We start from the raw sequence: 24,495 nt of genomic DNA, 5'->3' as shown, positions 1-24,495 counted from the left end.
AGAACGCATTTCGAGCCCCAGCAGTCACACTGCATATTGTTCCTACTTGTAAGATGAGAGAGGGCACAGTAATTCTACAGACATGTGACACACGTGTGCACACACACACACAGTATACGACACTGGTGAGGTCAGTAGGTGCTCTCCTTTCTCAGGAGAGGGAAGGAAATGAAACGCTATTATTACTAGTCCAACCAAAGCTATAGTTCCACAAACTATTTGTGAAAATGAGGCAGCAGACAGCTTAGGAAGAACTCTGAGACTGCAATACTGTTACTGGCCAGCATCTAGCACCCTGGTTGCCAGGAAACACGTTTTACCAATTAGGTAGAATAAATAGTAAACGGAGGCAGGGAGGAGGAAGGAGACAAGTCACACACACCAACTTAGCAGTCCTGAGCTGGTCTGATAATATCGCCAGGTGCTCCAACATCACAAGAAACACTATGTTAGCAAGAAAGAAGGAAAGTCCTTGAAATTCTATGTAGTGTTTCCACTATCTGGGAAAGAAAGCCCTGAAACTGTGCTTTCATCCTAGGGCCTGAACATGGGAGAGGGTCCCCGGTGCCCAAAGAAAGAGCCCATAAAACAACTTCAGTTAATTGCCTACCTCTGGTCACTATCTGCTTTATGAGGGAGTCCCTGATGCTTACAGAAAGAGCCCATAAGTAACTTTGGAAAGTGCCCCAATTTTAAAAAACTGCCTCCTGACACGTATTTGTTTTACAACAAGATGAACAAATGGGGTCCGGAGCAAGATAAGGATTTCGGCTAACAGACCCCCACACATACCTAAGTTTGGGTAGTCACATTCCCCCAAGAAAGCAGGCACATTTGCCCATTAATCATTATTAATTTTTTTCCTCCTATCCCACCAACCATGTAAATCCTCAGAACAAAGGTGTGTGTCTCTCCCCCTCCCTCCCTCCCTCCCCCCCCCCCTCTCTGGCTCAGGGTGCTCTTGGCTCTCGGGCCTCAGGCTACCCGGCCTCAGGCTGCCCAGGGGCTTGCCACCCTGGTTTTCAGCAGCTCTTGCTTTTGTTGCCCTGCTTTGCCCTGAAACTTTGCCTTTCACCCCATACTCTACCCGGTCCTATTTTCTTCCATGGGAACGGGCCACTAATAAACTGATTACATACTACTAGATTTGCTGACATGTAATACTTTATATGCGTCAGCAAGAAGAACCAGGTCTCTCCTGTCAACAAAAAGACTGGGTCACAGGTCCCCCAAAAAGCCAAAGCCAGATCATCTCCGCCCTTTCAGAGACCAGCAAATGCACTATTAATCTGCCACCAGGTTTACAGCTCTCTCTGCCCCATGGAGACAAAACCCCACCACCACTGGTTCACGAACCTGTCTGAACTAGCCACATTCCAAAGGCTGCTGGTTGGAACTTTGGTTTCCATGGGAAAACATGTGAGATTCAAAACAGTACCAAGCTCCCCAGATGGTGCAGGCAAGTTCAGTTAACCAGTAATGCAGCCCAGCTGAGCTGGGGCTGGTCCTCAGCCTTGGGTCTGGGGAGGCGGAGGGCAGCAGAAGCTGAGTCACGAGGGTAGCTCCGGGGAGTGTGGGGGCCACAGAGACACCACCAGTCGGAGCCCCAGATCTGGCAGCTACCACCAGCACCTGCCTCGCTCTTCCTAGACACTGGGCCCCCAGGACTCCTGAAAAGCACCCACTAAGCTAATACTGCCTCATTCTACCTCCAATTAGGAGGAAGGAGCCCCATTAATGAAAAAGGAAGCTACCAATGAGTCTCCAGGAAGAGGAACACACAGTGACACACAGGAAGCCAGAAAGAGGAAGGACGTCAGTAGGAAGAAAGAAGCAGGGCCCGTGAGCAGTCTTCACACAAGGCCTGACCGGCACGCTCTGTTCTCACAGTCAAGAACAACTCTCATCCAAGGGTTTTCGCCAACCATCCCAGCCAGTGACCAGCTGCCAATGACCAAAACCCATCAGGTTCAGGGAACAGAAAACACCACCACAGGCCCAAGCAACAATACTTTGTAGCTTGTTTACAGCTTCTAGGAACTTGAAACAGTAACCACTTGCAGTAGTAATGCTTTTGTTATTTGTTTTGGCCAGGCTATTCTGAACTAAAAATCACCTGGGTAGCCCCTTTTATCTGATACTGGCCCAGCTAACAAACCCCAGGTCATTCCCAGTCCCAACAGTGTCTGTTACGCAAGGAAGCCTCCCACCTCAGAACTGGAGGTAAAAGGCAGGCACAGCGGCCAACCTGATAGATGCAGGAAGTCACCAAAGTCAAGCCTGAAACAGATTTCAGGGCCACTGAGAAATGAAACTGACATCCCGGCTCCTGGAAGTTCAGTTCTTAGCAAGACATTCATTCATTCCCCTTCGCCTCCAATCTAAAGCCAAGGCATAAAAGTGCATATTACAAAAACGGTCTGTGGTATACAGCAGATGCGATCTCCTAAGATGAAGCAATGCATACTGGCAGAGAGATAACCGTACGTCCTCAGGACCGGCAATGTGAGGCTGAGACACAAGCATGGGTGACACCAGTGAACCACCTGCTGAAAGGTTCAGGTGCTTATTTTGGAGCTGCTCTCCCAAGAGGAAAACAAACAATGGGTCAAAATAATATATTTACACACAAAATCCTCACACCAATTCCAGGGGCTCTCAAGCACCCCCATGCCTGTCCAGGGACCCTGGCTGTGCACTGAAAGCTCCAGAGGCAAGCCTAGCTTTTTCCAGAGAAGCGGGAAAACCACCACGAGGGGTGGGATTACCAACATCACTGATCCCTCAGGCAGGACCAGTGGGCACAGACGTGGGCCCTTTCACCCCAAGGAGGGAGGGACAGACACGAAGGAGAGAGGCACAAAAGTAAAATACAAACGCAGGGCGCAGCGTGCACAGGGCAACAAAGAAAATTACTAAATGCCTAGGAGGGAGCGAGAGGTGGCTTCTGCAAAATGAATTGTAACTGGCACCTAAAGGCGGAAATACCAAAGACCGGCTACGTGGAGACGGCCGAGGGGAAATTCCTGAACAGTCTTCTTTACCAAAGTGGAAGAAATCCCCTTTGTCTCTTCAGGACCGGGCAGGGGGGAGTGGCAGGGGCCGGGCTACAGCGACAGGCCTCGGGTGCACCGGGCAGGACGACTTCTGGCACACGCACTCCCACGTGAGGCGTCCCTCCTGTGGCCACAGCGGATGGGAGTGTCTCCACAGCCCGGCAGGATGTGGCCAAAGGACTGAAAAGGAGGCGGGAGAGTCAGATGGCCGAGCTCCTAACTGGAATGGAGAGCTCACTCCAAACTGTCCAAGCAAGAGGCAGTGGCATCGAGGGCTGAGAGAGAGGCTAACAAGAAAGATTCCAAAAGGACATTACAGCCAGGAAAATGAAACTCAACAGGGTTGAACTGAAATGTGGAGTCTCTTAGGCCAGCGATTTTCCACTGGTGTGTCACAAGCATCTTTAAAACATGCAGTACCTGACTATTTAATCAGGGGCACTGACCTCCTCTCCCTTAGATTGTCGAATTAAAAAAAAAAAAAAAAAGACAACAGCTAACACAACAATAGCCATCCAGTGTAAATGCCCTGTCTTGAACCATAAATATAGAGTTGAACCTTATTGGTCATGTTGCAAAATGAGGTTGCATCTGATTGGTTAATTCTTGGTGCCAGAAATACTTATATAGAAGTATAGGCGCCTGATTTTTTTTAAATCACTTTGGAAGCAACAAGGGTTGGTAATCACTTTTTTTTTTTTTGCAAATCAATCAATATTTTACCTATTTTTCAGTCAGACTGGCAAAAAATAGTTTTTTGGTATGCTAAGTTTTAGGAATTAGTTTGTGAGAGCCATGAGATGGAAAAGGTTGAAAATCACTGTCTTAGGCTAAAAGAGAAAACAGCAAGAGCCAACAAAACAAGGATGGAAGTGGTGGTCGGAAGCTGCGCTGCCCGAGCCAACATGAGTGGGGGCAGCACAGGCCGCGCTGAAGGCAGAACACACCTGCTCGCTTGGCTTCCGGTGAAATGGTGACACGTAGAGCGGGGGGGGGGGGGACGGGGGGACGGGACACGACACATGACACCACTCCTGAGTCACCTAGAAGCCTGGGGTGTGCAGCTGGGAGAGGATGTTTGGAGACACAGTCATCTTCATGGGCAAAGGACACCTCCTACTTACCACATGAGTGGACCTGTTCTGTGTGGTCTCAGACCCCAGACCTCAGGGCAATGAATGAGCAGACCACAGCTTAAGGTGAGGAACACATATTTCACGTCCTCAGAAATATAAAAAGGAAATGGCATCCCTCATTAAGGGATGAGCTCTCCAACGGCAGAAGCAACCAAGCAAAACAAAATGCCCAACCTATGAGGAATTCTGTGTAAGAATTCTGAGTGGAGAGGGCCTCTGGCCAGAAGACCTCTTAGGGGTTACAAGTCCTAATTCACGTATTAGTGACGCAAAGGACATTTTCAGTATTGATATATAGCCAATATATAAAAATTAGCCTAAATCACTTCCTGATGGAAGTTATTCCTCAAAACATGTTTCTAGCAAAGCCTTCATCTCTACTCTCATCCTCCCACATTCTGCCCCCAATACCAAACTTCCTTCTCAGAAGAAACATGTTGAACTCAAGTTCTTAGAATGCCTGCCTGACCCCTGGAGCTCTTTGATTAAATGTGTCACACTAAGACGTGAACTCTACTCAAGAGTCACTGAAGCACTGCACTTCTCAGTGCCAGGGCCTGGCACGGGAGCCCTCGGTGACAACTCTCTGGGGGGCTGAATCAGAGACCTTAGCATTTCAGAGACCCTGAAACCCTACAGGCAAATCTCAGTTTATTAAGACAGGCACTTAAAAGACTTCAATTATATTTCCCTGGGAAATGGGTGGGTGCTCTGTTCACTCCTCCCTCTCCAGACCTAACCATACATGTTCTAAACCTTTCCACACATTGGTCACGTACCGAAAACAGGTGACCATGGAATTTACTGTATTGAGTGGCTGCCGCAGCTGCAGTAGCCATGCAGCCACAGGCTCTGCAGCGGCTCCAGGCTCCAGCCAGAACACCACAGTAAGCCTGGGCGGGGCAGAGTTCAGAGAGCCGAGTGTGTTTTAGGTGCTCTTCTGTACCTTCTTGTGAAAGGGAACTAAACTTTGAGCCTAGGGTGAGACTTCTAAGACAATTTACCCACCACCTAAATTAAATGCTCTCTTTTCAAACGCAGCGCCCTGAAAAGGTAGGATCTGGCTCCGAGTCCTGGCTGAATGACCTTAAGCAATTCACTGTCCTTCTGAGATCATTTTTCTTCTGCGAAGTGAAGATAAAATCCTTGTCGTCACTGGACCGTTGCGACAGCCAAGACAGCAATTACACACTTCGAGTGCCAGATCCCCTCCATTACGCCCTTGTCAGCATCGCTGGTATTTTACTGTGCTCACATATCTCAAATCCCGACCAGGCTGACTTTGAAATTATTGCGTCAGGGTTCAGATCTGGCTCCACCACTTTGTCATGTGACCTTGAGACATCAGTCTTCAGATCTGCAAATGGGCCTATTACTAGTACTCGCTCCTAAGAGTTTGTAAAATACTTGTGCAAACACAGTGCAGTGCTGGCATGCCACAAAAGTCCAGTTAGTGCTGTTATCATCATCATCATCACCACCATCATCCAAAGTGGCAACGGAACCTTTCTCTGACCCATTATCTCCCCCAGAACAGGTGCTCCACAAACAGCTGAATCAGGGGGCGGTTCTATCTGTTTACATTTAATCAAGTAATTAAGTGGCAGCTCAAAGGACACAGAACGCTGTATCCCAAACAACCTCAGGGTTGTCGGTTACGAAATTCAAGACCCAGGAGTCAGCACTGGTCCCTAGGGGCGGGACAGGAAGTCCCACATGAGCAAGAAAGAGAAGTGCCCAGCAAGGCACCAGTGATGCCACAGGTGCAATGCTTTCAGTAATTTATGAAACTGGAACTCCAGGCTGACTTTCCTCTAATCCCAGTGAAGCCGCTGCAGTTCAAATTATTTTTGGAACCCACCCTTTAAAGGAGCCCCCTCAAAAACCTCTCCTGTACTGGAAGGGTGAGGAGGCAACACGGCAACAAGACTGCTGCCCTGAGTGCTGGGGTAGGCAGGCCTGAGTGAGTCCCCTGCTCTGCTGCCCACTAAAGCCAAGACCCGGGCGACTTACTCACACAGCCACCATGGAAAACCCAGTGCCCCGTTCTCGGGAATTCCGGGGAGAGTGACGAGAAAGGAAGGAAGCACTGAGACTGCCCGGCACCTACAAAGCTGAGTAGCTTGCACATAACTGTTAACGGTGAGCTTGAGGGGAGGTGCTGACCAAGGACAGGCACGCGTGCTCTAATTTTCACACTTTGGCATAATTTGATTTTTCCCGTTACCTTTAAAATCAGAAAAAAATAGTTAAATTTTACAATCTGTTTCGGGAACCATGTGGCAAAGACTACAAGTTGTTCCCTTTATTCTTCACACTTTTTAAAAAGATTTTATTCATTTATTTTTAGACACAAGGGAAGGGAGGGAGAAAGAGAGGGAGAGAAACATCAGTGTGTGGTTGCCTCTCATATGCCCCTGACTCGGGAACCGGCCCACAATCCAGGCGTGTGCCCTGACTAGGAATCGAACCAGCGACCCTTTGGTTCTCAAACCGGTACTCAATCCACTGAGCCACACCAGCCAGGGCTATTCTTCACTCCTTTCAAAGGAACCACAAGCTCCAAGCTAACATGGCTGCCAAGATGAAAAACTACACTTCCCTGTCTCTTCCCTAGCCTGCTCCAGCCACGAAACCACGTGCTGACTGGTGGGATGTTAGCAGAGGCTATCACACCTTTAAAGACAACCGTGATGGCTGGACCTCTGGCAATCAGGGCTGACCGAGAAGGGGCAGACCTCAAGCATGCAGAACACGGAGCTGGAAGAGGCGCCAAGTACTCCTGGGAACAAAACCACCACACTAGCCCTGGACTGCCTGGCACCTAAACTTTCTGTGACAGATAGGAAGAGTTCCATCACATTTAAGCCACTCCTATTCTAGGTCTCTGTTTTCTGCAGTCAAACCTAAGCTTAACTAAATACCAGCTTAGTCATCTACCTCATTCACCAGAGTCTCCAAATGACAAGCCTTTACTAAGGCTTACTTCCACTGAGGATAACTAAAAGCCCATGTATGCAATGTAGTTACCAGAGATTTTGAAAAGCAACCTTACAGTGAAGGGGGCCTTTCCTAGGAGGTATATCTTCTGCTCTATTTCTTAACACAGTCTTTTTTTTAGCCATACAACACATGCTTTCCTTTTCAATATTTCAGGCAACACACGCAGCCCCCAGTACCAACAAACACAGCAAACATTCCAAGGCAGAGGATCAGCCCCTGGGTAATGTATCGCCATGGCAACAGGTAGGCTGCTAGGAAACCAAGAGAGGATAACCCCAGGAGGTGTGGCAGCTACCCTGCATTCAGACATTTCTCGGAACTCATGCACTTAGATCCCCTAAGAGCAAAAGATAGTGCCACATACGCAACAGTGACCACCTGATCACAGCTGGTGTCACAAGTTCCTTCTACAGGAAAGAGCATTGTCTCCTCTTTACAGGACCCTGCTTTGGAAAACATTCTGCAGAGAATAAAAACAATGCCCATTTAATCATTCAGAACAGCATACCCTCAGAGACAGCATGCCTTGTACTGGAGAAAGATCCAAACATTCCTCTAACCACGAAACAAATCCATGGCAATAAAGCCCTCAAGCTCACTAGGCTAAGTCCCATCACCTCTGACCCAGATAAGCTATTATTTCTGCTAGGACAAAGGTTCTTTCTTCCCTGCTTCTCCTCTCCCACTGCTGCCTTGCTTTTTAATCTTCCTCCCAAGCCAGATCATTTTAGGACAAAAAGTCTATCTACATGGAGAAGGCAACAGAGTCCTCAGGCAAATGGCCTCCTGCAGTAACTGAGACAGACAGACAAGAATACAGGAGTGATGCCATGTGGCATAGTTAATTTGGGGAAGAGAAATTCCTATCCAGTTCATTCAAGAATACTCCAGTCCAGCATAAATTCCCGCTAACAAAGCTCTTCTCCCTAAGTGCCAACCCATTCAGGTGACAGATAGAGGTGAACTTAAATCTCCTTAGATGAGATCATGCCACAAGTGGACCATGAAGAAGTGAGCCCCTGGCAGTACTGCCCAGGGTCCAATCAGGTGAACAGGTACAGGCAGGGGTCAAAGGCACAGCTGCCTGGTTCCAGACCCAGCCCAGGGTGCTGCTCAGAAGTCGATGCAGTGAGCCACAACTGGCACGGGCCCTACCCCATCCCTGCTAAATGGCTGCACGGTCTCCGAACACGTGCAGGAGACGGTAACACGCTAAGAGTTCATGCAAACCCCACCAGGAAATTCAGTGTCTCAACTTGTCCCATGTGAATGCTTATTAATTCAAGTTTCAGATACATGCGTGTCTATTATACATGTCACTGACTTACTTTAGCTAATATTTAATAGTACTGCCTTCATTTGAAATGCCAAAATCCAAAACTCAGACCAGAGCATACATTAGGGCAGAGTATTAGAATGCCCCCAGTATTCTGATGTGGTTGCTCTCACCTCAAGAGGGCGCTCGGGAGGGCTGAATCAATGTTAAGCACAAAGCACTTAGAACAGCGCTCGGTAGACAATCGCCTCCCAGTGTCAGGTGTCACGATGCCTGCAGTTCCTGCAAATCAGCCACACTAGTAGTGGTTCTGAGTGTGGTGCCGAGAACCCTGGGGGCCAGAGGTCCTTTCACAGGCTCCATGAGGTCAAAATTCTCATAATACCACCAAGATATTAATTGCCTTTTTCACTTATTCTCTCACAAATGTACAGGGGCGTTTCCCAAGGCATATGACAGGGGACCCTGCAACAGACTGACTGCAGAAGCCCTGATGATCTGACCAGTGTTAACGAGATTGCAAAAATGTCAAACAAGCCCATCATCTCTCTAAACACGTTTGTGTTTTAGGTAAACATTACTTTTCATAAAAATTATGTCAAATGTTATGGGTTCCTTATTATTTCTAAAGAATTTTTTAAAATTTTGTCAGCTTAACTGATAAGATGGTAAGTATGGGCAGATACGGCCCACACAAACAAAGGCTCTTTGGGAGTGCCCCAGTAACTTGTGGGTACATAGGGATCCCCGGAATGAAACACCTGAGAACCACTGAGTCAAACAGTTACGAACAACCCACTTCTGGCACAAAAAGGAGGGGAAGTAGCTGCCTCATTTTATAGCTGGTTCCCTTTTCAGATTTACCTCAAATCAAAGCCAGGGACATCTTTCTAGGTCACGTTCCACTCCTGTGCCCCTCCCACCCACATAAAATCCTCTCCCGTGTGGGTGGGGGGTGTCCCTCTAACCTGGACATGAACCATTACAAAGGTTAGCGCTTCACTTGAGCCCAAAGTCACCTTTGATTTGTGAACTCCTAAGTGACAAGTCCTCAAAATTCATGTCAGTAAATAAAATAAGATGCTTTACTTAATCATGAGAAGACGTGGCACCATTAACGTTTAAGGGTCACGCACACCAGCCCAGCAGCACTTCCTGGGCTGAAGTCTCCTTGGCTTCCATTCACGCCACCATCCAGTTCCGCTGAGCCCTCAGCGGGCTGAGCACTGCTGTTCATGCTGCACATGCAGCAGGGGACCAAGACAGCAAATAAGATGCCACGTGGTGTCAGGTGGTGTGAGAGCTTTGAAGGAAAATGAAGCAAGGCCAAAGAGCAAGACTAGCACAGGGTGGCGTGGCTGTCTGGGACAGAGCACTGCGGATCCTGATAAGTCCCCAGGGGCTGGACAGCAGCCCTGGCCTCATGGGAGGAAAGGGAGAAGAGTGCTCTCAGAGGCAGCAGAGAGCGAGATGTCATGTGACCTTGCAGGACACACGTCGAGTTCTTATCTGGTGAGACAGGAAGCCACGTGACCCTACATGCACAGGACTGTGCCACCACAGCTGCTAAAGAATTTTTTCACTGTAAAAAGTGACATCATTAGGACTGGCCAGAATAACTTTCTATAGTGTCTTCGTCAATCTTATTTATGAAGTTCCCACTAATGTAAGTGATTTCTTTTCAAAAGCAGTTTCTACCCAAATACGGCCAGAAATCAATCCATAGATTTAGAAGCATCATTAGAATTCATCTCACTTTCTCTGAAACCCAGGCGTCCAGCCACAGGGCTGACCGGACGCACCCACACAGTGAACCGCACCGCTGCTATTCATTCCTGCAGACAGCGGGGCGGCAGGAGGAGAGAAGATGGAACAGTGAGTGCAGTGGGGCGACCTACACTGGACCCCGGAACAGAAATGTGACATTAGTGGGAAAACTGGTAAAATCCAGATACAGCTTGCAGTCAGGTTCACGGTGCCCTACGCTAATCCTTCTGCCCAACGCACAGTGGCCACATACGGTGTGAACAGTAGGGAGACCAGGGTACGGGTGTATAGGAACTCAGCACACTAGCTCTGTCCCTTTTCAGTAAATCTAAAATTATCCCAAAATTTGAAAAGTTTTTTTTAATGTACTATAGATCTATCTAGATCAGCATGATATACCTCTAAGTATAAATAAAAAGAGAAATACAAATGAAAACCAATTGCCATTTTACTCTATCAAATCAACAAAATTTAAAGTTTGACACCAAATGTTAATGACTCAAGTAAAAAAATGCATATTCTGTGGAAACAGAAATTGCCAAAATCACTTTAGAGAGTAATTCGGCAATTTCTAGTTAAGGTGAAATATGTACACTCCAGAAGTAATTCTATTCCTAGGTATATCCTCTAAAGAAATGTCTATTCACATGCACAAGAATATTTATAGCAGCAGTTTATAGCAGGAAAGCAAAACAAATGCTAAAAATCCAAACATCTGATCTACAGAATGGAGAGTGAGTATGATATACATGGACTACTACGCTGCAGTGAAAACTGAAACACGGCTACATGTTACCAACATAGATGAACCTCAAGAAAAAAAAAACACTAACCGAAGAATAGATACAATATTTATAAAATGTTTTAAAAATCCAAAGCAATGCTACATACACTGCTGAAGGTTACACCATATCTATGAAAGTATAAAGATCTGCAGGAGAATGATAAAACACCAAGTCTAGGAAGGTGGGTATCTATGGAGGGTGGTGGGACGGGGCAGGGAGTGGCTAAACAGACTTGTCCTGGGAACAACTGTTAGTAACGGGAGGCCTCGAATGTGAGAATTCAGGTCACCAGGAACCTGCCCAATCTGCTGGGCTGCTCTAGTAGAAGCTGAGTTTGGCTGCCTGAAGGGAAGACTCCCGCCTCCTTGCTAACTAACTGCAGGTGACCACCCAGCCTGGTTTGTTTTCCTGGCCCAGGAATTGTATTCAGCGCACATATTTGTAAGTCAATTTAATTTTGTTTTATTAAACTTACAACATCTTTGAAATGAAAGACACCAGGAGATATTACAAAGTCAAGGGCAGAGAGAAGGGTCGCTGTGCTGGTGGGACTAGGACATGACAAACACAACACTGTTTTTGTTCATGGTGCAGCAGTGAACCTTACAGTGCTCACTACACCTAGGCCCTGACATACTTGCTGCAACCCAATTAAATGGAACAAAAAGTAAAGTTCATGACAGGGACTCAAATGTTGGAAAAACGTTAGTTTCAGTTAATAGCTAATAAGCTTAGTAATCATGCATGTAAAGGCTCTTGTTCCAGGAACTGAAGGTAGGACCCACCCTGACTCCAGGGGACCACAAACAGTTCCGCCTTGGTGCCTCAGGAGGACTGCAAGCCACCACCAGGGTATCTGGGCCAGTGTCCCCCAGGATGAGACGCCCACAGCCCAGGACACAGATAAAGACCACAGCCCAGGGCAAGAATGCTGCAGTTTTTCTAATCCAATTACCTTTTCCCTGAATCCAAACCCTTTACCTCCATTTTTCTTCTCCTTATAAAAAGGGCCAGTTTAAAATGGAATTGAAGACAGGTCTGTTAGGGTACAAAGCCACCTCACCTCAGATCGCTGGCCATCTGAGTAAAGCGCCCACAGAGATTCAATCCCCGTCTCTGCCGATTGGGTCTGGTAGGTGATGGACAGCAAGAACGGTTTTATAAGTACTTCTGCAGCAGCCAAAATCTTTATCCTAATCACTATATTTATCATTGTTTAAAATGGTTAAAAAATCAATATAGAAAACAGGTAATATAATTAGCACTCTCTTCTGCTGATTTACAGAAAATCTGGAACGTCCCCATGGTGCTGGCAGGACCAACAGGACCCAGAGAGGAAGGCTCGGAGCATGGCACGCGGCCCGCCGGGACCCCCGTGGTGGAAGGCTGCCTCCAAAGCCTCGGCACCTGGTGGCTCAGTTTAGGCCGTGAGAGCTCCCCACGCCTGATCAGACAATTTCCCCAGCCAACACCACCTGTCCACCCTCGCTTTTTCCCACTCTCAAGTGCCACCCTGGCCATTCCAGTTTCCATTAAGTTCAAGTTCTCCTGCGCCAATCTAGAAAAATCCAGACCACTCCACTCTCCCATACCCTTCAACTCTCATAGGAAGTACTAGACACAACTGGCCCAATGTAGTTAAAGCGCTTACCAAATACCTGAGTGGTTAATACAAATAAACCCTTCATAAATTACATTATTTTCAGACTAAAACTGATTATTGATTGAAAATAGATCAACAGGGGATTCACCCAAAACTCCTGGCAGGTGAGCAATGGAATTCTGTTGATACTCAGCAAACTATGACATAAATTCCTGTCCTGCGTCATAAAGAGCACAGCTATCAAGCGAATATATATGTGTACATAGCACATCCTGGCACCCCTGGAGGGCTTCCCTGCCTGTGCTAGGCACAGGCCATTCAGCTGGCCGGCCATCACACAAGTGACAGGAACAGGGGAGCTCGGCTTCAGTGAACACGTGCCACCACACACGCCTTATACACATCACCTCGTTAACACGGGCTAGCAGCCTTTTTCCACCCGAGGAGTCGCCCAGCAACACGGCCTTACTGTCCGTATGATTTCTTTACAAAAGTTCGTAAACAGCAGTTATGTTTTTACACCTATGGTGCTAAATTAAAGCTAACAGTTGTTCCCTTTGGGACAAATGAAACAGGGCAGCGAACGGAAAAGCAGAGGGGACTCTGGACGCTGCCAATGCTCCAGTCCTCGACCCTGGGAGCCGCTTGCGGTGCCTATGTTCACCCTGCACAACTCACCAAGTCGGACTGCAAATGTGTTTCCTGTAGGTAGGTTACAACTCAGGAAGTCTGTAAAAAAGTTAAGGAAGGTCAGCACTGCTGGAAGGCTATGGAAAGAGCGAGCACTGTCAGGAGCCCTGGGCTCTGACCCCGACTTCTCCAGTAAAGGGTCTATGATTCGGGGGAGTCACTTTTCGGGAGGCCTCAGTGTCTTCACTCCTTCCAAAGAGGTGAGATTAGGTGCTCCCCAAGCATGCCATCACTTCCCTTTCTTTCTGAGGAGGGAAAAGGCAGGGACCACTGGAGAGGCAGAAAATAACTCAAAAGCAAGTGTCTCTACCATGAAGACGTCACTAAAACACAAACCATAAAGCTTCTCCACATCGGAATGACAAGTGCTGTCGAGCAGAGCTGTGCTGGAAGGGCAAGCTCCAAGCACCTCTCGGGAGCAGATGATCGCTGCAGTCATGACGCACCTTCATTAGCAACATCGATGTTATTAAAAACTTTAGAAATAACATTTCCTAAAAGTCACAGTGGGGCCAGAGCTGTCAAGGCAAGTCAGCATCTACACACTGTTATCTGCATGACCTTGGCATAACCCTAAAGGCCTGGCAGCAAGGTTAGAACAAGGCAATTATAACACATTCCCATTTACTCAAGTATTCAAGGAAGCGGGCCTCTTGGCTTAATATTCTGGTAAGCCATCTTCCTGTACATATCCAGAGAAGGATTTAACATTTCCAAAGAATCAATTAAGTCCCTTTAGGATGATTTGAATGATTCAGGATTCTTTTGTTTAAAAGATTTTATTTATTTATTTTTAGAGAGAGGGGAAGAGAGGGAAACATCAACGTGCAAGAGATACATCATGGGTTGCCTCTCACACGCCCCCGACTGGGGACCTGGCCCAAAACCCAGGCCTCAGCCTTGACTGGGAGTGGAACTGGCAACTTTTCAGGTTCACAGGCTGGCGTCCACCGAGCCACACAAGCCAGGACAATTCAGGATTCTTAAAGGTCTTGTGAGAAATAACTCACTGCCTAAGAACAACCATTTGATACTGGGAAAAAAATGTGTTCTCAATTGTTCTCAATCAGTGCAGAAAATTTAGGGACTAGCATTAGTTTATTACATCGACCATGGAATAAAAAGCAGTTATCAACCCCAGCAAGAAATAAATGTTCTTCAGTGACTATAAAACCAAAAATCTTTCTTTATAAGCAGATCACCTTTCACAGTCTAAAGTAAAACAAGTTTATGAGCTTGGTTTAAGGTTAAGACACATTCTTTCGAGCTGCTGAAGGCTAACATGAGGAAAAACATCTTAAACCTATTTCATCTATCAGTATCTTCTTAATTCTTTTTCTTCTTCTTCAACTCATGCATTTTGTTACTGTTTATTAAAATGTAGACGGCTGCATGATAATTTGAATGGGGATTAGCCCCTAAATTACACAGTTAATAAACAGAAAGTGAGGTGGGCCATAAAGATTAGGTTTATTTCCTTCAGTGGGCAACGATCTGAAACCACCCAAAGCTGGGGTCCTGTCTGCATGTACATTAAAATCTGGCTCGTGACTATCAAACTACAGAACTTTGACTAAGCACTCATCCTCACTCCTTTCCCTTTACCTCGATGGTTTAAATGCGCTTAAGGTGTGAAGGCAGGAATTAGGGTAAAGGGAATGTCGCGGCGACATGGGGAGGGCCAGGGTCCCTTCTAATTCCAGGAAGACAGTGCAGCTGTTTCCTCCGCGATGCCTCCTTCCTAGCCTGCGGTGATTTTTACAACCAGTACTATTTCAGGGCAATAAATAGGTGTAACAATACTCTTGTGCACAACTACGTCTTACATACTTAACTTTCCCCAAATGTAGGCCACTGCTAAAACCGGCCAATGGCTATGCAAAAATATTTTAAAGTAGGTAAAATGAGGGCTCCATAGCAAAACCATCAGGATCGCAAAACCCCGTATCATCTTCAAGATGTAGGATCAAGAGTGTGTGTGTGCATATATATATATATATATATGCACACACACACAAAGATAAACATCAAAGATGACCGTATAGTGCACTTTTATGCTCCCTGCAACCTCAATACTTTTAAAAACTGGGGCAACTGGGGCCAATGGCCAAAGTGCGTCCAGCTGGATGGGGCTCCATTCCACCTCAATCACGTGAGCCCAGCAAAGCGCAGCTGCTTCAGGGATCACCCTACAGGCTCACCCCCAGAGCTGGAAGGGCGAGCTGGAGGGGAGGCCCCAATTCGAGCCCTGAGGAAGAGGCCGCCCGCCTCAAGCCGACACCCAGGTCCCAAGAGGCCGGCCTGAGGGCTTCACCCCGGGTCTCCCAGACAAGCGCCGCAACCCCTCCGCCGCGGAGCAGGTACCGGCCCTGCGCACACGCCTGCGCAGTGCGCTGTCCCTCGCCAACCCCAAAGGGGAGCGAAGGGGCGAGGCCGGGTACAGCCCGTTCTGGGGACGCGCGGGCCGCGTTCTGCGGAAGATGCCTTCCCCAGGCTGGGGATCCCAAGGGCTTACCCGCGCCCAGGAGGCTGGCCAGGACGAAGAGCGAGTACATGGCGCCGCCGGACCCGCAGTCTGCAATGCAGAAAGTCAGCTGATCCTTCGCAGATATAAACCTGCACACCCCCCCCAACGCCCCGAAGCGGTCTACTGCGCAGGCGCAAGCTCCACCCAGACGGGCCCTGCCCGAGCTCCGCAGCCTGACTCAGCACCGCACAGGGCGCCTGCGCGAAGCAAAGGAGGCGGCGGGGCGGGGCGGAGCTGGGAGAGCGGGTCGGACTGGGAGAGGGACAGGGGCGGGAAGAACGTGTAGCGGAAGGTAAGGTAGAGGCAGTCAAAATGGAAACTAATGATTGAATAAATCAACGTTTGGAATTATGTATAAAGTATCTTCTAAGTCTCTCATTTTTCTTAGGGGTCACCATTTTCTATTATTAGTACCATTTTATAGATGATAATCCATACTCGAAAAGGTTAGCCGTTTTGAAGTTCTCACGGCGGAATTTGAACTCACCACCCAACCCACACTGTCCCCTAGATGATGTTTGTGGTGTATACCTGGCGGGGGCAGCGTGTAGCTTCATTCTGGATCCTGGGTTCCCTCTACATATTATATATTTATAATCCCTTTTCTGCTTCATGACTCCCAGACAGGCTTTTCGGTATTAAATACACTCCCTCCCAAGGTCCCACCATGGTCTGCCCGTGGACTTGGAGGACGTGGAGGAACAGGATTGAAGAGTAGCATGGAGAATAGGAAGTGCCTCAGCCATGGGAGAAGGGAACAAGAAGTGAAGTCTGAATTTGAGAACCCTGCTAAAACTTGGCCAGGGGCCTTGAAGAAGAAAGAGGCCCCACCCTGGCCAGCCCTCCACCCCCACCCCCAGGGACCAGTGCCTATCACCCCCAGGGAAGGAAAGGAGGAAAATATCACAGAATAGGGCAAACCCTTAAAGGTCAGTTAGTCCCATCCCATCATTGTGCCAAAGGGGAAACAGGCCTAGAGGGGGAAAGACATTTATCAAGGTCACAACTGATGTGTTCAGGGTAAACCCAAGGATTCCATCCACCCCTTCAATCTGTAACCTCTCTCAGGAACAGCTCACTGACCAAAGGCCTCAGAGCCTTTGGCTCTGCTCTTCCCCTACCACCCCCACACTGTGGCTTTTAGTTCCCACTGGGGGACTGGATGGGGAAGTACATATGCACCACAGTGGGCGATATGAAAGGACAGAGTAAAGGTGGGACAAGCTTTAGTCTAGACCGGATACCTCACTGGCTGGCCTCAATGGCCAGATGGAGACTGCATGGTTGCACCACGCGTAGGCTTTCTGAACCATGAGGCAGACCACCCAGATAAATACAAGGGAGATGGGGCTCTAGGATACAGGCCTGTCCCAGCTCCTTGCTGAAGAAGCAGGCAAAATGTCCCTGTGCTCCATGCAGAGGTTACGAGAAGACTCCAAGCCAAAAGAGGCTTAGAGATCTTCAGATCACATGCTCTCATTTTGGTGGTGTTACTGAGCTTTCAGAGCGACTTAATGACAGAACCTGAACCAACCACGACTTTTTTAATACCCACCCCCCTCCTAACTAGAGCGGTATGTCAGTGTTTTTGAAATGAACTTTCGCTGCCTTTCATTTACACACCTGGAACACAACAGTTCTGTGTTCCCTCATCCACCTCCTTCCCTACAGGGCAGAATTTTAATAAAGAATAGAAAAGCAACATGTACAAGTTCTGTCCAAAAAGTATCCAGGCATGTAATGCAAATTAGAGACATTTATTGACAAAAATACAAGAAACGTTGTACGTAGGACAGTGACACCTCACTTCCCTTAGAAGTAGGCATCTTGGGGCCTCATACGGTTCTCCCAATTGCCATCAGCTGACCCGTCATATTTTCCTGAATCTCACCAACGTTCTGAAATCTCTTCCCCTTCCAAGGTGATTTTAGTTTTGGGGAAAGCTAGAAGTCACAGGGTACTACATCTGGGCTGTAGGGGAGCTGAGTCACCTGGGTGATTTGATGTTTCACCAAAAAACTCTACATGAGACATGATGCATGAGCAGGCACGTTGTCATGATGAAGCTGCCAATCCCCTGTTGCCCATAGCTGTGGCCTTCTGAATCATCTGAATAGTTTCTGCAGAGGAATGTTCAAGCTTAATGCAAAATTTGATGCAGATTCATTGCTCTAGTTGCTCAGTCATTTTGAATGCGATGGCCACACAGTACACATGCTCACTCAACAGCATCTACCACTCCCACTGACTAGTACAGTGAAGTCGTCATTGTTCACACATGTGCATTCCAGTCCACTCTCCTTGGCTTCCAGGTTACATGGATGTCATGTAAACCATTCTCATTATGTTAACAATGGTTGAACTTTTTCCAGACAGAATATAGATAGATAGATATTCTACATATAAAGAGAGAGAATGTGTATGTGTGTGTGCACGCGCACACACAGTAAGGGGGTCATTATAACTTTTTACCAAGTCAGTAGGTGCTTAAATACTCTTAAAACACCTTCCTAAGCATCTATGCATAAGCAACAAGAACCATGAAGCTATTTGGACTCTTTGATCCTGTCATACTATTCCTAGTTATAGACCCTCCAAGGAAACAATCCAGAGCTAAGAATTATTTTCTCCAACAAGTTCACAGAAGAGCCCTGTATAGCAGTGGAAACTGGAACGATCCCAAATGGTGAACAATGATGGGCTAAGAAAACCAGCCTGCACAAAACAATGATACTGAGGCAGCTTTGGAGGGTGAAGCAGAGGCAACAGGCGCTGAGGGAGCCACAGCCCTCCTCCCGGGCCCCTCAGAGGGTTCTAGACGCTCAGTGAGAAAAGGAACAGAGACGTGGAGGCGGGGAGAGAGTCTGCTGACTTTGAGTCAACTCGTCTTTGCGTTATTTCACTCATTACCATGTCCATGTTACTTTGTACTCTTTAAAGAAAATAATTACAGGAAAATTTACAGAAGAAAAGAACATCCCCCTCATTTTCCTCTGTGAGCTCAGGTTTTCAGGGAACTGAAAAGATAACGTTTCCTCAGAAATATGAGCCATGCTGGAGATCTGGCCAAGTTCCCGATGGCTTTCCAGACCTGGGCCCCAGTTCCTCGTGAGGCCCCCCTCCCAGTGTCTGGCATCTCCTGAAACCCCCACCTGCCAGCTCCTCTTGATAATCCCCTTGCTGACTCCAGAGGGCTTCCATTTGTTACTGTTTCTGCAGCTGACTATGTCCTTGACCCAGACGGCTGGGGCTGGCGTAACAGAGGCGTGCGCTGTGAGAGCCCAGACTCCCCGCTCGGCTCCTCCAGCCCTGGCTGTCCCACCCCGGGACTTCATCCTGCCCTGGAAAGGCATCCCCCATCCCCAAGCAACAAGCTCAGGTTCTTCTCCCTCAGTATCTTCCTCATCCAGACCTGCGGCCTATGGGCTCCCCTGTTTGTATTTGCCTTTCTGCCTAGTCTCGACCCCTCAGGCAACCATTCAATTTAAGTCTCCGCCCCTTGGGAGGCCTTCTCCCGGTAAAACTTCAGTCACCCAGCCAGTCAGCTCCCAGCCTCTGATCTTTTCTATCTCCTCCAGCCCTGGGCTGCTGGAGAGGCAATCCTGCCATCCAGCCTAATCAAGCCCTCTGTGCTACTCAGCATCTATTTCACCCTCCCATGTGGCTCAGTCTGCTGTTGTCTCCTCGTATCATTCACCTCTCTTTCTTTGATCTTGATAGTGAGTAATCAAACCCTCCGTTTCTGGCTGGGCACATGGCTGCTCAGAATAAATACTACATTTCCCAACCTCCCTTGCACCCACAAGACTTCATTCTGGCCAATGAGATAAAAGAATAAGTTCCAGTTTTGTGATCTAAACAGGTGATCTAAGAACAGGTACTGTTCTTAACAAGGAAGAGACACATCCAGTGTATGTATTTCACAAATAGTACTGCCAGGACACTGGCCATATTGCTGAAGGAATGTTCTGGAAAGTCCCAACTGAGCCAGGTTTTTGCCTTGGAGGGGTGGGTGGTCCCAGGGGATGAGCATCCATGAGTCAGCTGCTATTTACCAGCTGGTATAGAAGTATTTCAATTATTTACCACCGATATAACTGTACTGATCTGTACCAGCTAAGTGTCAGCCCTGCCTACAAACTTTTTTCTTCTTTATGCTGCTTGGGTTGAAGACGAATGGCAGGAGCTCAAGCATCCATCCTGGACCATGAGGTAGAAACCTTGTTAAGGATGACAGAGAAACAAGGCAAGAGCCAGGATCCTGGATGATTGTATCTGTTCTAGATGCTCCACCTCCACACTTTATGTGAACACACCCATATCTTATTTAAGCTCACTCTACAGCAAACTTAACTTTCATAGAAAACTCAAACCAAACATTTCAGATCTTCTCAATAATGCTCAAGCCCCGACCTCATCTTTACCTCCATCATTTCCTATTTGACCTCTTCCCTTCTGTCTCTGAGGAGGAACTGCCTTTTCTTCTCTTTGTGAGGCTCAATTATAGCTGCTAAATGCTCCTGTGCTTTTGCAGATCAGTGCCTGAGACCTCTAGCCCAAACCGATATTCTGTTCATTCTTTTTGTTCATTGCCCGTGCTGTGCCAGTTGTTAAATATTTTTAACATCATCCCTCCAGTACTTTGCTCCATCAACTCTCCTCTCCTCTCTTGTATCTTCAGTCTCCCCCTTGCCTCTGACTCTTCCCCTACAGGTGAGAAATATACTCAGTGCTCTCCCATCTCAAAAGAAATCTTTTCTCACCCGTGACTTTCTCCTAAACGAGTGAGCTTTCTCCAACCTTCTCTTCACTGTCATGCTCCTTGAAACAGTCACCTACATTTGCCACATCTACTACTGTCCCTCCAGACTAACCCTAGCCCAGTCTGCCACGCCACTGAATGCCTTTTTGAAAGTAACTAGTAAATCCTTATATGGAAAGCCCTTCTCATTCCCTCCAACAGGACACTGGATCTGCTCCTCCCCACAGCACTGCCCCCAGTTTGGCAGCAGTGACACAGCACCACTCTGCAGGATGTCAGATACCCAGCACTCGAGCCCCTGTGCCCCCTTCCTCACCCCTGGCAGACAGCACTACCAGAACTTGACCTCGAAGCATTCCCAACTCAGTACGGGCACACCTCAGAGACAGGGCAGGTTCTGTTCCAGACCACCATAATAAAGCAAGTATCACAATTAAGTGAGTTGTAATCGTTTTGCCGGTGCAGGGGGCGGGGGGTGTCTTCAGTTTGCAAAAAAATGAGACGCCTGTGGAGCGCAATAAAGCAAAGTACGCCTGTGCCTGTGCTCCCGCTGTTTCCACAGGCCAGTCAAGGTTGGCTCGTGGATGGACACACATTTGCCCTCTGTGCTGGCTCGGGTTCTCTGGGAAACAATTCTGAGGCTGAGATGTGTGTGCAGGGGCTTACTAGGTCATGCTCTCAGGATCACATGCAGGAGGCAGTGAGGGCAGCCAGATAGGGCAGGGGGGAAACTGAACAGGAAAGTTCCAGCAGAGGCCTCAGCCCACCCACGTGGCTGGGATGGCCTTGCAGCACTGCCCTCAGCTGAGGCAAGGGGCATGGCCTTTACACCTCAACATAATACTTCCCCAGGGGAGGGGTGTAACTTTGGGCCAGAGGCTCCCTTGGCTCAGGGCAATTCCTGAAGAGGAGCTGTTAGGGACTGAATGTTTGTGTCCCCTGGCCAATTCAAATGTTGACGTCCTAATCCTCAGCATAACTGCACTGGGAGATGGGGCCTGCAAGGATATAATTTTGGCTGAACATCATACAGGTGGGGCTGTGATCCTATAGGATCAGTGTCTTTATAAGAAGAGACACGGGAGCTTGCTCTCTCCCCACTCCCTCGCCCTCCCAACCCGCACACTTTGAGGAAAGGCCATAGGAAGATATACCAAGAAGTCATCTGCAAACCAGGAACCAAATCAGCAGAAACGTCCGGAACTGTGGGAAAGTAACTGTTGTGTCAGGCACCCAGTCTGTGGTATCTCATCACGGCAGCCCAGGCCAAGTCAAGGGCACGCTGTGAGCCCCAGCGGGCAGCCCGCCAGGCAGCCAGGCGGCGGAGCGAGTTCCCCAGGGCCGGAGGGGGATGTGGCGGGGAGCTGCACTTCTCACTCTCCCTGCTCTCGGTTGTCCCCCAACTTCCCCCACATTTCTTTTCTGAAAACCTGGCCTGGGCCCCCACACAGCTTTGCAGTCTCTGTTCCCCCAAACTCCCAGCTTTGCCCTCAGTCCCAAGATACCAGCCACTCGGTGCCACACCCTTTATTGCTGTCTAAGAAAGCTCTGCAGTGTCACATCTAGGGGTCCTGTAAATACCTCCCTTTCCTACCTCAAACTCACTCCCTCTCCTGCTTCTTCCCTGCTGAACTTGTTATTCAACCTTCAAAATGAAACTCCCAGAGGGAAGCCTTTCCTCTGCTTTAGGAGATAGCAGAGGCTCCGTCCTCCCCACCCCCACTGCTCTCCGTTTGCTACTTCACGTGACTTCACTTTGCTTTACTTTGCTTTAACAAACCCAAACAGGGAAGTGACTTAACCAGTCACAGTCAGTAAAAAACAGAACTGGTTCCAGGACCAGCTCTCAGGAATTCCAGTCCTCTCAATTTATTTAGCTTAACTTCTCTGTCCCAAAGGGCCTGCTTCTCAAGTAGCTGTTTTGTTCATGCTTTAGCAGTACATTTATTGAGCACCTAGTGTATACCAAGTACTGTACTAGGAACTGAGGACCCTGAATTGAAAAACCCAGGCTGATTGGCAAGGCCACACAAACGCAAGGGGCCTGGTGTTACCGTGCCCCCTCTGGGGAAGCCAGGGTGCCCCCCAAGCCCATGGTTCCCTCTGGGGTCCTTGACCACTGGCCCATTTGGGTCCTGAGGCCCTGCCACCCTCTGGGCTGGGGATGAGCATATCCCAGGCAGCCAGCCTATTCTGGAGGCTGTGGCCAGGATGTGGCCAGGCCTCAGAGTTCTACCACAGGGGCAGTCATAGTGGACTGTGCCTGGCCAGGCCAATCAGGTGCTCTGTGGAGAGCTGTGAATCAGCAGAGCTCATGTGGGGTGGGGGAGGGGGGTTGCTGCTGAGTCACTGGGAGATCTGCAGCCATGAGGTCAAAGCCCTTTTGAGAATGTGCTGAGGACTGCCAAAAAATTCTCAGAGAAGACATTCTGCACTGGTTTCAGGAGGCTCTCAGACCTCCACCATCCGTCGTTGCAGGGCAGAGCAAAACTCCAGTCAACCCGAAGAGGAGAAGTGACTCAGCCAGTCACACGGCCAGTGAATACCAGAACTGGAAACAGAACTCGCTCTCTGGGACTCCAGGCCTCCCGACCCAGTCCTCCAGATCACCGGTGCTCTAGTACGGGATGCCGAGTGGTCTGGACCCACGAACATTCCTTCTCCGGTCCTTCAGAGGGCAATCAGAAGGTTCTCTGGAGGTTTGATGTTTATCCAGGGACTGACGCATGACTGGAAAGTTCAAAAGTTTAAGTTCACAGGCTAGATAAAATAAGAATAGAATTGTTTTCTCAGGCCTTGACTTAGTTGATTTTAATAATTTAGCAGCTTGACTATAGTGACTCCATTTTATTTCTTCACCCTGTTCCTTGACAAGGTTCAGCTGCATTTCATCTTCTAGGAAGCCTCCCTGCTCCCACTGGCTTCAGGCACCTTTGTATCCCTCCAACTTCTAGATCGCTCTCAAGCCTTTGTCCGAGCTTGGAGGGCGAACAATGACAAAGATGATTTTGGAAACCAACTATTTCCTGAGCCTGAAAGGAAAGCAAGAACTGGGTTATAAGCAAATTAACCACATTAGCATATCTCTAAAAAGCAAAGCTCCCTTAGGAGCTTGAAATTTAGGGGAGGGCACTGGCTGGCATGGCTCAGTGGATTAAGTGACGACCTGTGAACCAAAGGGTCCCTGGTTCTATTCTCAGGCAGGGCACATGTCTGGGTTTCAGGCCAGGTCCCCACTAGGGGGCTTGCAAGAGGCAACCACACATTGATGTTTCTCTCCCTCTCTCTCTACCTCCCTTCCCCTCTCTCTAAAAAAATAAATAAATAAAATCTTTTTTAAAAAAAGAAATTTAGGGGAGGGACAGACAGAAGAATCAAAAAGGCAAATTGGCATTATATAATGACAACAATAACAGTGACAACTGGCATTAACACACTACTCCCCCCTCATGTGTCAGGCTCTCTATGGTTCGCTCCATATACATGACCTCAAATCTTTAAAGCAAGGATTGATTACGCCCATTTTACAGACCAAGAAACTGAGTCTCAAGAATGCTGACTTGCCAAGGATATTTCTGATCCTGGCAGAACCAGGGTTCTAGCCCAAGGCAACTTAGGGCCAATGTCTGTGCCACACTGTCTCCATTGAGAATGCCCAGAACTTCCCAGCGGTGCCCCCACTGGGACAGTCACCTCGGTGCCCGAGGCAGACACATGCCAACTATGAAAAGGCACCACGGCCATCATGGTCTGATGCCTTCAGACAACCACCGTTTATGTTTAGGCCCTACATGCCTTAATCGTGGTGGGAGAATGGGCAATATTGTTTTGTCCCCGAGACAGGGCTCGTCTGCGTGGGGAAGACTTGTGGGCTTTCAGTCCAGACGGCG

The 24,495-nt window shown here is 48.3% G+C and overlaps 1 protein-coding gene across 3 annotated transcripts in view; it reads right to left on the bottom strand.

Annotated features, from left to right (window-relative positions):
- Positions 1–15,981, bottom strand: part of LOC114496244 (prosaposin) — a 31,144-nt gene extending 15,163 nt beyond the window's left edge. For all 3 annotated transcript variants that reach the window (XM_028511531.2, XM_028511532.2, XM_028511534.2), the window contains exon 1: positions 15,832–15,981. In XM_028511531.2, coding sequence (XP_028367332.1) covers positions 15,832–15,871 — 40 coding nt within the window. In that variant the 5' untranslated portion in view covers positions 15,872–15,981. The remainder of the gene's footprint in view (positions 1–15,831) is intronic.
- Positions 15,982–24,495: the final 8,514 nt, after the last annotated feature.

This window comes from Phyllostomus discolor, chromosome 5 (assembly GCF_004126475.2).
Source record: "Phyllostomus discolor isolate MPI-MPIP mPhyDis1 chromosome 5, mPhyDis1.pri.v3, whole genome shotgun sequence".
Classification (NCBI taxonomy): domain Eukaryota; kingdom Metazoa; phylum Chordata; class Mammalia; order Chiroptera; family Phyllostomidae; genus Phyllostomus; species Phyllostomus discolor.
The sequence above is the reverse complement of the archived record's forward strand: the minus strand, read 5'-3'. Positions and strand labels throughout refer to the sequence as shown.